This window comes from Podarcis raffonei, chromosome 16, assembly GCF_027172205.1.
Source record: "Podarcis raffonei isolate rPodRaf1 chromosome 16, rPodRaf1.pri, whole genome shotgun sequence".
NCBI lineage: Eukaryota > Metazoa > Chordata > Lepidosauria > Squamata > Lacertidae > Podarcis > Podarcis raffonei.
In genome coordinates this window covers 23,444,549-23,459,226 of record NC_070617.1, presented here as the reverse complement: position 1 = coordinate 23,459,226, position 14,678 = coordinate 23,444,549, and the positions used below count along the sequence as shown (strand labels likewise).

At 46.4% G+C, this 14,678-nt stretch overlaps 1 protein-coding gene across 4 annotated transcripts in view; it reads left to right on the top strand.

Moving 5' to 3' along the window:
* NF2 (NF2, moesin-ezrin-radixin like (MERLIN) tumor suppressor) overlaps positions 1-14,678 on the top strand; it is an 89,033-nt gene that overhangs the window by 15,941 nt on the left and 58,414 nt on the right. For all 4 annotated transcript variants that reach the window (XM_053369550.1, XM_053369552.1, XM_053369549.1 and 1 more), the window contains exons 2-4: positions 3,098-3,223; positions 5,383-5,505; positions 7,226-7,309. In XM_053369550.1, the coding sequence (XP_053225525.1) occupies positions 3,098-3,223; positions 5,383-5,505; positions 7,226-7,309 (333 nt within the window). The remainder of the gene's footprint in view (positions 1-3,097; positions 3,224-5,382; positions 5,506-7,225; positions 7,310-14,678) is intronic.

The window sequence follows — 14,678 nt, the reverse complement described above, 5'->3', positions numbered from 1 at the left end:
CTCCAATTTCCCTTACTTTTACTCCAGGTGAATTTCTCTGCTCCCTACTAACCCAAAGTGAACGTGTGGGTTTGCTTTATTGCAATATCTCCCCTTGTTAACCCGGCAGCTGAGGTTGCTGCTGTCGAGACTTTTCTTTTGGGGACCCTGCAGTCTTTTCCTTGAAAGGCCTTTTCCTGATGAAGGCCGCACTCACTTGGCGCTGACCTGTTGTGGGGGCCGAGGGCACTTCTTCATACAGAGCATGGTTAAAGTATGGAACGTGCTGCCGCAGGAGGCTGTGATGACTGCCCGCCGACCAAGATGGCTTTAAAAGAGAATTAGACAAATTCATGACAAATTCATCAGCTCGGCCTCCACAGCTGGAGGCAGCAATGCTTCTGAATACTAGTTGCTGGAAACCACAGGAGGGGAGAGGACTCTTGTGCTGGAATCATGCTTTTGGGCTTCCCGTTGGGGCATCTGTGAGAGCAGGGTGCTGGACCAGATGGGCCACAGGCCTGATGAAGCAGGACTCTTTTTAGGTCTCCAGTGGTGGATGTTGAGGCATCTGATTTCCAGCCCTTGACATCCTTCTCCCTCCCTCCTCACCTAGTAGACTGATGAGGAAGAGATGGAAGACTCTTTCCAGACATCTCAAGGAAGTGCTTATGAAATTAGGCCAAGGGGTGTATGTGGTCTTGGGTCTGTAGCTCATCCCCTAACCGCTGTAAGGGTAGCCTGGGTATGGGAGGCTGAACTCAGTCCTGGCTAGATGTATGTCAGTATAATACAGTCGTACCTTGGAAACTGAACGGAATCCATTCCAGAAGTCTGTTTGACTTCTGAAATGTTTGGAAACCAAAGCGTGGCTTCTGATTGGCTGCAGGAAGCTCCTTCAGCCAATCGGAAGCCGTGGAAGCCCCGTCGGATTTTTGGCTTCCAAAAGAATGTTCGAAAACTGAAGCACTCACTTTCGGTTTTTGATCATTCAGGAGCCAGAACGTTTGACTCCCAAGGTGTTCAGTGTAATAGATTTTCAAGGAAGTCCGTATCTTCCCTTCATTAGAATATAAGAAGAGCCCTGCTGGGTCAAGCCAAAGGCCTGGCGCATGCAGCATCTTCCTCTCCCAAACCAGACCGTCTTTGGCCAACCAGATGTCCAGATGGGAAGCCCACAAATAGGCCATGAACACAACAGCACTCCCTCCCCATTTGTGATTCTCAGCAACTGATGCCCAGAGGCATGCTACCACTGACAGCGGAGGGAGACCATAACATAGAGCCAGGGTGGTGTAGTGGTTAAAGTGTTGGACTAGGACCTGGGAGACCAGAGTTCAAGTCCTCAGTTGGCCATGAAGCTCACTGGGTGATGTTGGGGCCAATCGCTCACTCTCAGCCTAAACTAGCTCAAAGGGCTGTTGTGGGGATTAAATGAGGGGTGGGTGGGGAAACCATATATGCCACTTTGAGCTCCTTGGAGATGGGATATAAATGCAGTAAAATACATGGAGCCCTACTGGATCAAACGTGGGGCATTTCTTCCAGATATCCTGGACCCAATCATACATAACAAAACCAGTCCCTGCGTATGAAAGTCATCTGTCTCTGCTCCTTTCTAATAATTCCCTTTTGTTACCTTCTTTCCCATAAACGCAGCATTAAAAAGCCCATGCTTTAATGCCTCCTCTCCAACTGCTTAATTGAAGAATAATGCATATATGGGAAGGGAACGCAATTGCCACTCTAAAGAGAGAGTGAAAGCTTAATCCTCAGGGTAACTGCCTGATCAGGTTGCTTTAGCTGTCTCCATATTTCTATGAGCATTGCTCTGCTTACATAACCCATCTCCTTCTCCCTTGCTGCCCTGCATGCTCAAAATGTCTTCCCAAACACCTACAATGTGCCACTTCCATTCAGTGGAAGATGTGCAAAGTTAACCCGGTAGAAAGCACACAGGGATCCCAACGAGTATACATATCCTTATGAAATGGGATGCATGATTTAGAGCCTTAAATCCAAATTTGCTTCTGCAACAGTGCATGGAGACTAACTGATTGCTACCCTGCAGAAGAGCAACTAAATCTTGAAATGTGTACGTCACTGGTTATTATTTATCCCCCCTTTTTTTTGAGTGAAGCATTCAATTTGTTAGTGAATTCCATAGTTGTTGCGGTTCTTATTGAATTTTTTTGCTAGCGAGTCCCAGAGTGGGTTACAACAATTTAAAGTACAGAATTGAAAACAGTCAGAACCAATTAGTTAGAGGGATAGGGTAGGCTTTGGATACACACATCTCAGGAGTCAAAGGCTGGGGTAAAGAAGGGCATCTTCAGCATTTCATGAAAGTTGTATAGGGAAGGTACTAGGTGCACCTCTGTTGGGAGTTCTACAACTTAGGGGTTGCCACAGAGAAGGCCCTCTCCTAGGTCACTCCCTGCTCCCCCTGAACTTCTGTGGGTTGCATAAGTACATAAGAAGAGGCTGCTGGATCAGGGCAATGGCCTATCAAGTCCAGTATCCACAGTGGCCACCAGGGAACCCTTAAGGAGGACCTGAGGCCAAGAGCCCTCTCCCCTCCGGTGGTTTCCAGCAATTCAAAAGCATTGCTTCCTCCTCCAATCATGGAGACAGAGCATAGCCATCACGGCTAGGAGCCATTGATTGCCTTCTCCATGGATTTGCAGTTCTGCTCCTCGTTGCAGCTGTCCTGTGGAGCAGTGTATGAGTCACCCAAGAGATTGTCAGCTGCAACGTCCTTGATGGCAGGAGCATTTGCCCACCAGACAGGAACCCAGTTGGAAACCCCTAAATCAGAGATGGGGAACCTGCAGCCTTCCAGATGTTGTTTGATCCCCAACTCCCATAATCTCCAACTGTTGGCCGTGTTGCCTGGGGCTGGTGGGCGTTAGTTTCCACAACAACTGGAGGACTCACAGGTCCCTGCTTTAAATGTTACAGAACAAGCAAGCCCTGTGTTGCTTTTGTTCTTCTCCCATTGAGATCTTATTTCTGCTTTTTCCAGTCTGGCGGCGGCGATGGACACGACCACACGTTGTCCAAAGCGAACTTGTGTCTGGGAGCAGGAGGCTGTAACTTTTGTTTCCCTTTTCCGCAGGTCAAGTGGAAAGGAAAGGACCTGTTTGACCTGGTGTGCAGGACACTGGGACTCCGCGAAACGTGGTTCTTTGGGCTGCAATACATGATCAAAGACACAATGGCGTGGCTCAAGATGGATAAGAAGGTAAGGACAGAACGTTCTTGTGGACATTTCACAGAGCTGAATGTTGGAAGGTTCAGGGCAGAGAAAAGGAAGGAATTCTTCCTGCAACGTACAGTTAAACTAGGGAACTCGCTGCTACAGGGAGCAGTGATGGCCACCAACTTGGATGGCTTCAAAAGAGGATTAGACAGATTCATGGAGGAGAAGACTATCAATGGCTACTTGCCAGGATGGCTGTGTTCTGCGTCTACAGATGCAGAGGCAACAGTGATTTTGAATATAGGAAGGGAGAGTTCTCTTGTGCTCAGGTCCTGCTTGCAGGTTTCCCATGGGTATCTGGTTGGCCACTGTGAGAACAAGATGCTTGACAAGATGGGCCGTTGGCCTGATCCAGCAGGCTCTTCTTACTTTCTCATGAATTCCATGGGGACCAGCTTCTTAGGAAACTAGCCGTAAGATTACTGCCTCCGATTCCTAGGTAGCAAGTGACTGCGAGTTCATTCCTGTAGCTCAGCTGTAACTTTTGCACGGTAAGCCTGAGTGTTAACTATAAGTCAAGGCTAGCATATCTGAGCTGCATGTAGTACTGGCTAATTCTCACTGGGGAAGCTTGCTTCGAGATGGCTTTCCTCTCCTTAATCTGTTCCCAGGCAGCTGAAGTTGGATGACATTTCGGGACCAGACGTATGTTGTGCATTAAGAGTGTTTACTCAGCGCACCGTTCCCTCTAGCTGGATGTGTTTGCCTTGACTGATGGAACTTTGCACTGTCTGCTACAAAATCTGTCGAAGGCAGCGGTGTGGTGCCAAGCAAATGCTTACGTCTTAACTAGCGACCTGGGGCTTTAAGCTACACAGCGGTTTCCTAACTAGGGAGGCTCCGAGTATCAGAAGCATTGCGGAAAATAAAGAGCAAGGCCACTCCGAGATAAGAGCGAGGAAATCTTTATTGGTGGATGTCCAGTTTCTCCAGAAAAATAGTAAAAAGTCTTAAGTGGGTCTAAACGTTTAGAAAGGCCTAGAAAGCACATCGGCGGGGGGGGGGAGGAAACCCGCAGGCCAGCTCTTGCGCATACCAGAAAATCTTAAATATCCATTGCCGAGTATTTATTTCATAAAATCTATACGCTGCTTGATTGTAAAGAAATCCCTCAAAGTGGTTTACAATAAAACAATCAGCAAAAAGAAAAATTAACAGCGCCAATCTAAGACTTAAAAAAAGTGAAAATAGCAATGGACTGAGAACAGATTTAGCCTCGCATCAGTTTTCTAAACATCTGAGTTGGTCTGCTGAAACAAAAGTGTTTTTAGAAGGACCCAAAAAGTGAAGGTGCGTGCCTGATATCAATAGACAGGGAGTTCCAAAGTGCGGGTCCTGCCAAATGCGGAATGTGTATTATGTGGCACCTGTAAAAGCGCCAGTTCTGCCGATTGAAGGAGTTGAGTAGGTGTGTATGGGGCAAAGTGATCTAGTAGGTGAGTTATTAAATATTCCTTTAAGAGAATGAAGGACTGACCCACACACTAAGGATAAAGCACATCCCAAGCACATTTGAAAAATGTGGCTTCCTCCAAAGGATACCAGGAATTGTAGTTTGCCACTCACAGAGCTACAATTCCTGGTATCCTTAAGTACCTTCAGTCCCCCATGATTCTTTGAGAGAAGTCCTGTGCTTTAAACAGGTCCAGCGCCGAGGGCCTTCTGGTGGTTCCCTCACTGCCAGAAGTGAAGTTACAGGGAGCCAGGCAGAAGGCCTTCTCCCACCAGATATCAAAGGAAAAAACAACTACCAGACTTTTAGGAGACATCTGAAGGCAGCCCTGTTTAGGGAAGCTTTTAATATCTGAAGGACTATTGTATTTTAATATTTTGTTGGAAGCTGCCCAGGGTGGCTGGGAAAACCCAACCAGATGGGTGGGGTATAAATAACAAATTATTGTTGTTGTTGTTGTTGTTGTTGTTGTTGTTGTTGTTATTAAGAACGTATGAGTGGATTTGCCCTACATCGTAAGGCAGCGTAGGGACTGGACTTCTGAATCCTGACTGCAACATAATGCTTTGTGCCTCTGGACAGTCGCTGAAGTTTGGTCTGCTCTGTTCTGTGTTAAGAAACAAAATGTGATGGTCAAGGCTTTTCATACATTCTTCCAAGAGATTAAAAGGGAGATCTAATTCTGCAGGTCCTGGACCACGATGTTCCAAAGGAGGAGCCGGTCACTTTTCACTTCCTGGCCAAGTTTTACCCAGAGAACGCAGAGGACGAGCTCGTTCAGGACATCACTCAGCACCTATTTTTCCTTCAAGTAGGTGTTTTGTAAGGGAGACTCATGTTTGCCTGACCCAGCGGGAGGGGAAAGTACTTTCAAGTTGGAATGGAGGCTTTGCATATTTTGGCAACCAGGAGGCAGCTGTTGTTTCTGACTTTGAAAATCCAGCATCTGAAAGGGAGCCCTTAAGGGTTTAATTCTGATGCATTGCAAGGGGTTGGACAAGAGGTCCCTTGGGGTCCCTTCCAACTCTACAGTTCCAGTTCTGGGATTCCAGGGTCAGAGGTGAGAGTGGGCGGAGCTGTGGGTGTGAGCCTTAGCTTTGCACAGTAAGCCATAATCCAGTGTGGTATAGTGGTTAGGTACGCGGGTGGCGCTGTGGGTTAAACCACAGAGCCTAGGACTTGCCGATCAGAAGGTCGGTGGTTCGAATCCCCGCGATGGGGTGAGCTCCTGTTGCTCGGTCCCTGCTCCTGCCAACCTAGCAGTTTGAAAGCATGTCAAAGTGCAAGTAGATAAATAGGTACCACTCCGGTGGGAAGGTAAACGGCGTTTCCATGCGCTGCTCTGGTTCGCCAGAAGCGGCTTAGTCATGCTGGCCACATGACCCAGAAGCTGTACGCCGGCTCCCTCGGCCAATAAAGCAAGATGAGCGCCACAACCCCAGAGTCGGTCACGACTGGACCTAATGGTCAGGGGTCCCTTTAACTTTACCTATAGTGGTTACAGGGTTGGACTTCAGCCTGAGACTAAGGTTCAAATCCTCACTCAGCCGGTCACTTCCCCTCGGCCTACCCTACCTCGTAGGGGTGTCATGGGGATTAAATGAAGAGGAAGAGGAGAACCATGTACGCCACCTTAAGATCCTTGGAGTAAAAGCTGGGATATAAATGCAATAAATATATAAATAAGAAGTCAGAAGCTTTTACCCCCCCCCCCCATCTAGGAAGAGAAGACGTTATTACAGTTGAAGGACACATCCCAGTGTGACACGCAAAGGATGTGGAAGGGGACCAGTGTTGGGTGTGGCATGGTTTTGGGAGAGAGTCCCGAGGCTAAGATAAAGGTCTAGAGGACTGCGTTTCCCTGCCCTAGTCTACAATGTTGTGCCTGGATCAGGGAAGAAGGCCAGGTCTATTCCTGCTTCAGTTGGATATTTCTATGGGATGTTGGGTTAAGTTGCTGCCTCTCAGCCACTATTTCCTCCTCTGTAAAATGGGAACAGTGACCTACCTTGCTGTGCCAAACAATATTTTGCAGGTTAAAACGGGGCGGGGCAGGGGCAGCATCAATTTGGTAAAAGGCGAAAGATTTATACGATCTGAGGTGAAACCAGAGTATTGGGGGCGGCATCAATTTGGGGTTGAATCCAGACTTGGTTGTATACATAGAGTAGACCAGGGGTGGGCAACCGAAGGCCCCTGGGCCACAAGCCGCCCACGGGGATCGTTTAACCGGCCCATGAGCCATCCCCGAACAGAGCCACCTGCCTGGCGAGTCCCTGTCCGCTGCGCTAAATTGGCGCAGCGCGGCGACTCGCTTCCATGGCGCAGAAAATTGCATCTCTGCAGGCGCTGGAAATCACAGGCGCGCACGCAATCCGGTCCACAGAGGGATCTCCGCTGGAGTGAACTGGCCCAGGCGAGGTAAACCTTGCTGACCCCTGGAGTAGACGCTTTGAAAAGGAGATCATTGTGGCTGTCTGCTGGGGTTGTCTTTCTTAGCTGTGCTATAGCTCCTGCATTTTGTTTTTCAGGTGAAGAAGCAGATATTGGATGAGAAGATTTCCTGTCCCCCGGAGGCATCTGTCCTCCTTGCCTCTTACGCAGTCCAAGCCAAGGTAAGGACAGCGGCATGGATGACTATTTTATTTTAGTTTTCAGAAAATTTATACACTGCTCGACTGTAAAACAAACAAACTCAACAGCTTCAAAGTGGTTTACAAAAGGAATAAAACAGTTAAATTATCCATAAATATACTTAAAGACAGCAACTTTAAACTTTCAAAAAAGAAATCAGTGACAAGCAAAAAAACAGATTAAAACACACATTATCATTCTACATATCTGGGAAAGGTAAAGGGACCCCTGACCATTAGGTCCAGTCATGGCAGACTCTGGGGTTGCACGCTCATCTTGCTCTATAGGCCGAGGGAGCCGGCGTTTGTCCGCAGACAGCTTCCAGGTCATGTGGCCAGCATGACTAAGCCGCTTCTGGAGAACCATTGCAGCACAGGGAAATGCCGTTTACCTTCCCACCGGAGCGGTACTTATTTATCTACTTGCACTTTGACATGCTTTTGAACTGCTAGGTTGGCAGGAGCAGGGACCGAGCGATGGGAGATCACCCCGTCTCGGGGATTTGAACTGCCAACCTTCTGATCGGCAAGTCCTAGGCTCTGTGGTTTAACCCACAGCGCCACCCGCGTCCCTATTACATATCTGGGTAGGCTCGTTGAAACAAAAAATGTCTTTAGTAGGTACCGGAAAGAGCACAGTGATATCAATAGTCAGGGAGTTCCAAAGGGTAGATGAAGCAAAGCTGAAAGGTCAGTTTCCTACCAATGGGGAACAAGTATCATGTGGTACCTGTAACAGTACCAATTTCACAGACTGAATTGTTCTAGGGTTAAGTGATGCTAGAACAATTGTACGTGGTTAAGTGACCCTAAGTTGCAATGGGTGGAGCCTAAGCCAGCTGTGGGCGGGGCTAGCAATATGGGTGCAGTTCCTTGGTCTCATTTTGATGCTTTGTTGAAGAAACGTCAGAGCTCTCGTCTCCTATATCGCCACCATCATTTATCGCCTTCCACCCACATATCTCAAGGCAGTGTCCAAAATGCAATAAAAACAGTTTTTTAAAAAAATATCTTAGGAAATGACAGCAGATAAATGTAAAAAGTAGATACTCATAGCAGAGACTTATTTATCCAGCTAGGAAAGCCTGTCAGAAAAAAACAACTCTCTACTCGTTGCCAGAAAAGTGCCGATATCAGGTGCCCGTTGTATCCCGACAGGGATGCCGTTTCACAGCTGAAAGCCCTGCTCTTGAGTTTCGGTGAAGCAGGCTTCTGATCTCTTTGGAACTTGTGGGAGATGGAGATTTACCTACTGGGTAAAGAAGGGATCCTGTCCATACAGCAGGCCTCGTTTTGCCGAAGGGTCAGCACTCGCCTCGGCAATGTGGTCAGATACCTCATTTTGAAATTGCAGAGTTTTGAGAAATTAAAAGACAGAGTGCGAGATTGGCTTCATTATTATCAAATAAGAGAGGTATACAATTTGGATAAAAAAATTGGCTTCCAGGTGGAAAAATCAAAGTTGGAAACAGAACTGTTAGATCCCAAAACCAAGATACTTTCAAGAATGTATAACTTGCTGTTAAAATGGAACACCCAAGATGAAATGGTTAAATCTGCTATGATTAAATGGGCACAAGATGTTGGACATAACATTATGTTTGCTGACTGGGAACAGTTGTGGACCACAGGTATGAAATTTACGGCATGTAATGCCTTAAGAGAGAATATTATGAAAATGATATACAGGTGGTACATGACACCAGTACATGACACCAGTCAAGCTTGCAAAAATCTATCACTTGCCCGATAACAAATGTTGGAAGTGTAAGGAATCTGAAGGTACATTCTTTCACCTTTGGTGGACGTGCCCAAAGATTAAGGCTTTCTGGGAGATGATCTATAATGAAATGAAAAAGAGACCGGAGGCCTTCCTCCTGGGCATAGTCGGCCAATTGGTGCCAAAGAAGGATAGAACTTTCTTTATGTATGCAACAACAGCAGCAAGAATACTTATTGCAAAGTATTGGAAGACACAAGAATTACCCACACTGGAAGAGTGGCAGACCAAGGTGATAGACTATATGGAATTGGCAGAAATGACTGGCAGAATCCGAGACCTGGGAGAAGAGTCGGTGGAAGAAGATTGGAAGAAATTTAAAGACTATCTGCAGAAATACTGTAAAATTAATGAATGTTAAAATGATGTTGGACTGAAAATAAGTGGTATTGGCAATAAGAGTAATAAGAATATGTAAACACGGATTGATAATGGATGAAAATATATTATACTAGGTAATGAAAGAAGGTAAGGATTTGCTGATTTGATTATATAAATGGGAATACAAAAATGGGAGGTGTGAGGAGGTCAAGAAAATAAGCTAATGAGTCTATAAATATTGAAAATTGGATTTGTTTCCTTAATTTCTTGGTTTTTTTTCCTCAGCTATTTTGTCTTCTTTGTATTTTGTATGTATTTTTTATTTGTATTTTCTTTAGCTTTTTTGTATTTTTTTATGTCTTTTCCTTAATATTGTAATTCTTTATTTTTATTTTTTTTATTTTGCAAATTTATGTTTTTCTTTGAAAAATGCTTAATAAATATCTTATTAAAAAAACAAAAAAACAGATACCTCATTTTGTCAAAGATGAAATGTGTGGCGTCTCAGGGCTTTGCTGCAGTCTCCATCGATGGCTTCTCCACATCTTCAACTTCAATGGTGTGTGTGGGGGGGGCAGATTCATGCATCGCCCCCACCTAGCAAACGTTCATCGCTTACTATGTTCACTGATTATACCACTCCCCCGTCTCTTGTGTCATTTCATTTGAAGAAAGAGAGGAAAAGAGCACTGCTTGTGGGGGTACAGTTGTGTAGAAAGGCGATGCTTGAGACATAAATATTCATAAATGCTTATTGTTGATGCTGTATTCTTTGCGGCTCCAACGATTGGTGACTAATGCATCTTACCTTTTCCTTAACCTAAAAAAAAAGAGAAGTCATTTCATTTAGGGAACTGACCCGCAGAGGAAGATGAGTCTCTTAATAAGTGTTTACAAAAGACTGCAATGTATTGAGCCCCTGTGCACCGTCCTGCTATTAGACCACACGGGTGAGCGTTGATAGTCTCCTTTTGCTGCCTGTGCATCATGTTCTCAAGCAGGGGGTGCGTAGAACACCTCTAATTGGCAGAAAAGTAGCTCTCTGGAGCAGACTTCTCCGTCTTCTACCTGTTGAGCTCCAAAATCGTTATTCCTTTGTGTGTTTTCTCCTTAGCACACGGTTGTATAACATTTCTTCTTCCCGTAAAGGAGCTCTTGCTCGTTTATTTCATCTGTTGGCCTTGTGGCTGGAAATATAATGTTGTCATGTACATCTTTTTGAGAAACTGCAGGCAGGGTGGTTCTGTAAATCTGCTTGTCGGTGATGACTAGCCCTCTCACCAGTGGCCAGATGCAGATTGGGGGTATGTGGGTGTCATGAGAGGGACTATGTGCCCCGGGCAGCAGGTTAGAGAGGTGGCAAAACAACACCCTGTGTGGCGGATCCTGCATTTCCCTTCTTAGAAAAGGTGGGCACAGCCTCCGATGCTTCTCTGATGAAAATAGGAACGTCCTATTCCACAGTAATAACAACAATAAATTTACTGTAAATCTGACTGGGTTGCGCCGGCCACTCTGGGCGGCTTCCAACATTAAATACATTAAACATTTAAAAACTTCCCTGTACAGAGCTGCCTTCAGATGTCTTCTAAAGGTTGTATAGTTACTTATCTCCTTGGCTTGGGGGTCGCAGGACTCCAACATTTCCCCAGTGAAAATAGAGACGTCCTAAGGCATGGGTAGGCAAACTAAGGCCTGGGGGCCGGATCCGACCCAATCACCTTCTAAATCTGGCCCACAGGCGGTCCAGGACGGGAATCAGCTTGTTTTTACATGAGTAGAATGTGTCCTTTTATTTAAAATGCATCTCTGGGTTATTTGTGGGGCATAGGAATTCATTCATTCCCCCCCCCCCCCAAATATAGTCCGGCCCCCTGCTGAAAAAGTTTGCTGACCCCTAAGGAAAAGCAGGACATTCCAGGATCAAATCAGGAAGCGAGACGGCTTCTGTAAATCCGGGGCTGTCCCTGGAAAATAGGGGCACTTGGAAGATTCTAGGGGGGTGGCCACCTCCCTGCTTCTAATAAGTGAGACCTGGTCATTAAGATAAGGAATGACCAGACATGGGCTGCAGGTCTGCGGCACATCTCTCCCCCCCCCGCCTTTCTCCCATGCCATGTTGACATCAGGACCAGACTCCTCTTTTATGTTCCTGCTAAAACATGTACGTGATGTGGCTGGCTATGGCGTGTCAATGTCGTCTTGGAAGCCGCTGCCATTTTCTCCTTCCTCTTCCTGGAGCAGGCAAGGAGACGGGTCTTTCCGCAGAAGCCTGCATGGGGCACAAAAGGAAGAAATACTTTCTCTACTTTGTCACCCCTCTGCTGGTGCCAGTGGTGCAGACCTTTGCCCTTTAGGGCAAAATTTGTAGACCTGGCACTCTGGCAAGTATCCCCATGCCCTCCCCAAAGACTCTCCGCTAACTTTTGCTGCTCCCTCTTTCAAAAGGTGTAGCACAGCCTTCCCCCAACCACAATTCCCATCAGCCCCAGTCACCATGAGTCAGATTAGCTCCCCCAAAACTGGAGGTTAGTCACCCCAGCTGTATTACATTCATGCCATTGTGCTCATGGGCAGGTGTTTAAAAAAATGTGGCATTTTTTTTTTAAAAAAGGCCCAATAAACGCCCTTTTCTCAAAGCAATAAATGCGCCAATTCCTTTTCCTAAAAGTGTGAGTCATCCTCATAAGTGACTCTGCCTGTTACGGCCTCTTGGATTTTGTAGTATTGCAGCTCCTTTCAGCGCTACTGCTGCTCCTCCCCCCTCCCCCTATTTGTTATTTCTGAAACTAATAATGTTTTGGTATCTTGAATATAAATGTGAACAAATTTATTTGGTGCAAGTGAAACCAGATGTTTGCGTGATAGAAAGACAATCTACAAGTAAAAACACAAACATGAATCAGTGTTCCTTCAAGAAGAACCGTTTTCGTGACACTTTTAAATATCTCGTTTAATTGAAAAGCTCTCTCTGCGTGTGCTTTATTTCTCCTAAAAGTTTGCAAGGTTACGCAAGCCAACATATCTTGAAGAATGTATGCTATCCTTCATTTTCACAGCCACCCACCCCCTTTCCTAAATTTTAATCACCAATCCCTCATCCTGCTTCGCTGTTGGTAAATCACTCCCGAGCTATTTGTTAACCGTGCTCTGGACTCATAAGTAAGGCTGTCAGCTGATTTAAAGATTATTATTATTGTTTTAAAAAATGGTTTTGACTTTTCTCCAGTCAGTTAAACTTGAATTATTGCAAAGCTGCTGTGAAGGTGCCTTTTCTGGAGATTCGTGAAGGAAGGTGTCTCTCTCTTAATGTGTCTGATAAATACAAGGCGGTATTGCTCAGTGTTAGAAAGGAAGTCTCCCTCTTAAAAATGTCCCTCTTAAAGATGCCAAAATAAGGTTTGTTAGGACTATAGAATATCCAGTTTGAAAGCAAAACTCTACTGTCACTTTTGGTCAGTTGCATTGTTACTCCTGGGACGTGGGTGGCGCTGTGGGTAAAACCTCAGCGCCTAGGACTTGCCGGTCGGTGGTTCGAATCCCCGCGGTGGGGTGAGCTCCCGTCGTTCGGTCCCAGCTCCTGCCCACCTAGCAGTTTGAAAGCACCCTTAAGTGCAAGTAGATAAATAGGTACCACTTTATAGCGGGAATGTAAACGGCGTTTCCGTGTGCTGCGCTGGTGCAGGCTCGCCAGAGCAGCTTCGTCACGCTGGCCACGTGACCCGGAAGTGTCTCCGGACAGCGCTGGCCCCCGCCTCTCAAGCGAGATGGGCGTGCAACTCCAGAGTCGGTCACGACTGGCCCGTACGGGCAGGGGTACCTTTACCTTTTTTATTGTTATTCTTACTGCTGGTGTGTTACAAATGCACTGGCAGGAACACCAGGTTGGTTCTGCTAATGCCTTTGCACTATGCTGACCTTGCTGGTGTTCCTCTACTCCCAGGAAAGCAACAGCAACAGAACTGATCAGAGTATTGTAGCCCTGTCTAAATCTCGTTGCTGAGCAAGCAGTGGCTAGGAGTCTCCAAGGAACACTTTCCTGAGAGCAGAATCCACATACGAAGTCCGACAGCCCAAAGGTCATGTAGTCCAGATGATCACAGAGTCATGGGTCTAGTCCAGAGATCAGGGAACCCTTATGGTAGCAGAGTTAAGGGTACAGTCCAGAGGTCATGGAGTTCAGTTGATCACAGAGTCATGGGTCCAGTACAGAGGTCAGGGAATCCAGATGACCACAGAGCTAAGGGTCCAGGCCATAAGTCAGGAAGTCCAGATCAGGGAGCCAAGGATCCAGCAGGAAGCAGCAAGGAAGAGCCAGGAACTTCAGGCATTGTTTGCAGCACCTGGCTGCTGCTGAATGCTTTCTTTATGAAGGCCAAAGCCAGCTGGTTCTCATCAGTGCCTTCTCTCCGTGAAGGCTGATCAGCTGCAGATGGAGTCATTCTACCTTCTCCCCCTTCAGGCTGCTGTTCAGCAGGCGAAGCTGACCCCTGGCCCATGACACAGAGGTCAGGTGAGCTCAACTGTGTCTTCATCTGCTGCTGGTTAAGTGAGCATTGCCATCTTCGCTGGTCTGCACCCTTTTTGTTTTTAAAATAAAGGTCCTAATACTTTTATCCAAAAGGGCCACCACGCACTGAGTTTGGATGGAAGCAGGAAGGAGAAACTGTCTTTTTTTTAGTCATTTGCATTCTTTGCCAAGGGACTTGAAGAAGTGGGCTTGTTTTTCTAACCCTCCTTATTTTACGCTGCGCAATGACTCTGTGAGGTGGGTCAGGTTGAGAGATAGAGAACTGGTTCAAGGTCACCCAGTGTGGTTTCATGAAGTGTGGATCTAAATCAGGGGCCAGCAAACTTTTTCAGCAGGGGGCCGGTCCACTGTCCCTCAGACCTTGTGGGGTGCCAGACTATATTTTGAAGGGGGCAAAAAATTAATGAATTCCTATGCCCCACAAATAACCCAGAGATGCATTTTAAATAAAAGCACACATTCTACTCATGTAAAAACACCAGGCAGGCCACACAAATAACCCAGAGATGCATTTAAAATAAAAGGACATACAGTGGTACCTCGGGTTACATACGCTTCAGGTTACAGACTCCGCTAACCCAGAAATAGTACCTTGGGTTAAGAACTTTGCTTCAGGATGAGAACAGAAATCATGCTCCGGCGGCGCAGCGGCAGCAGGAGGCCCCATTAGCTAAAGTGGTGCTTCAGGTTAAGAACAGTTTCAAGTTAAGAACAGACTT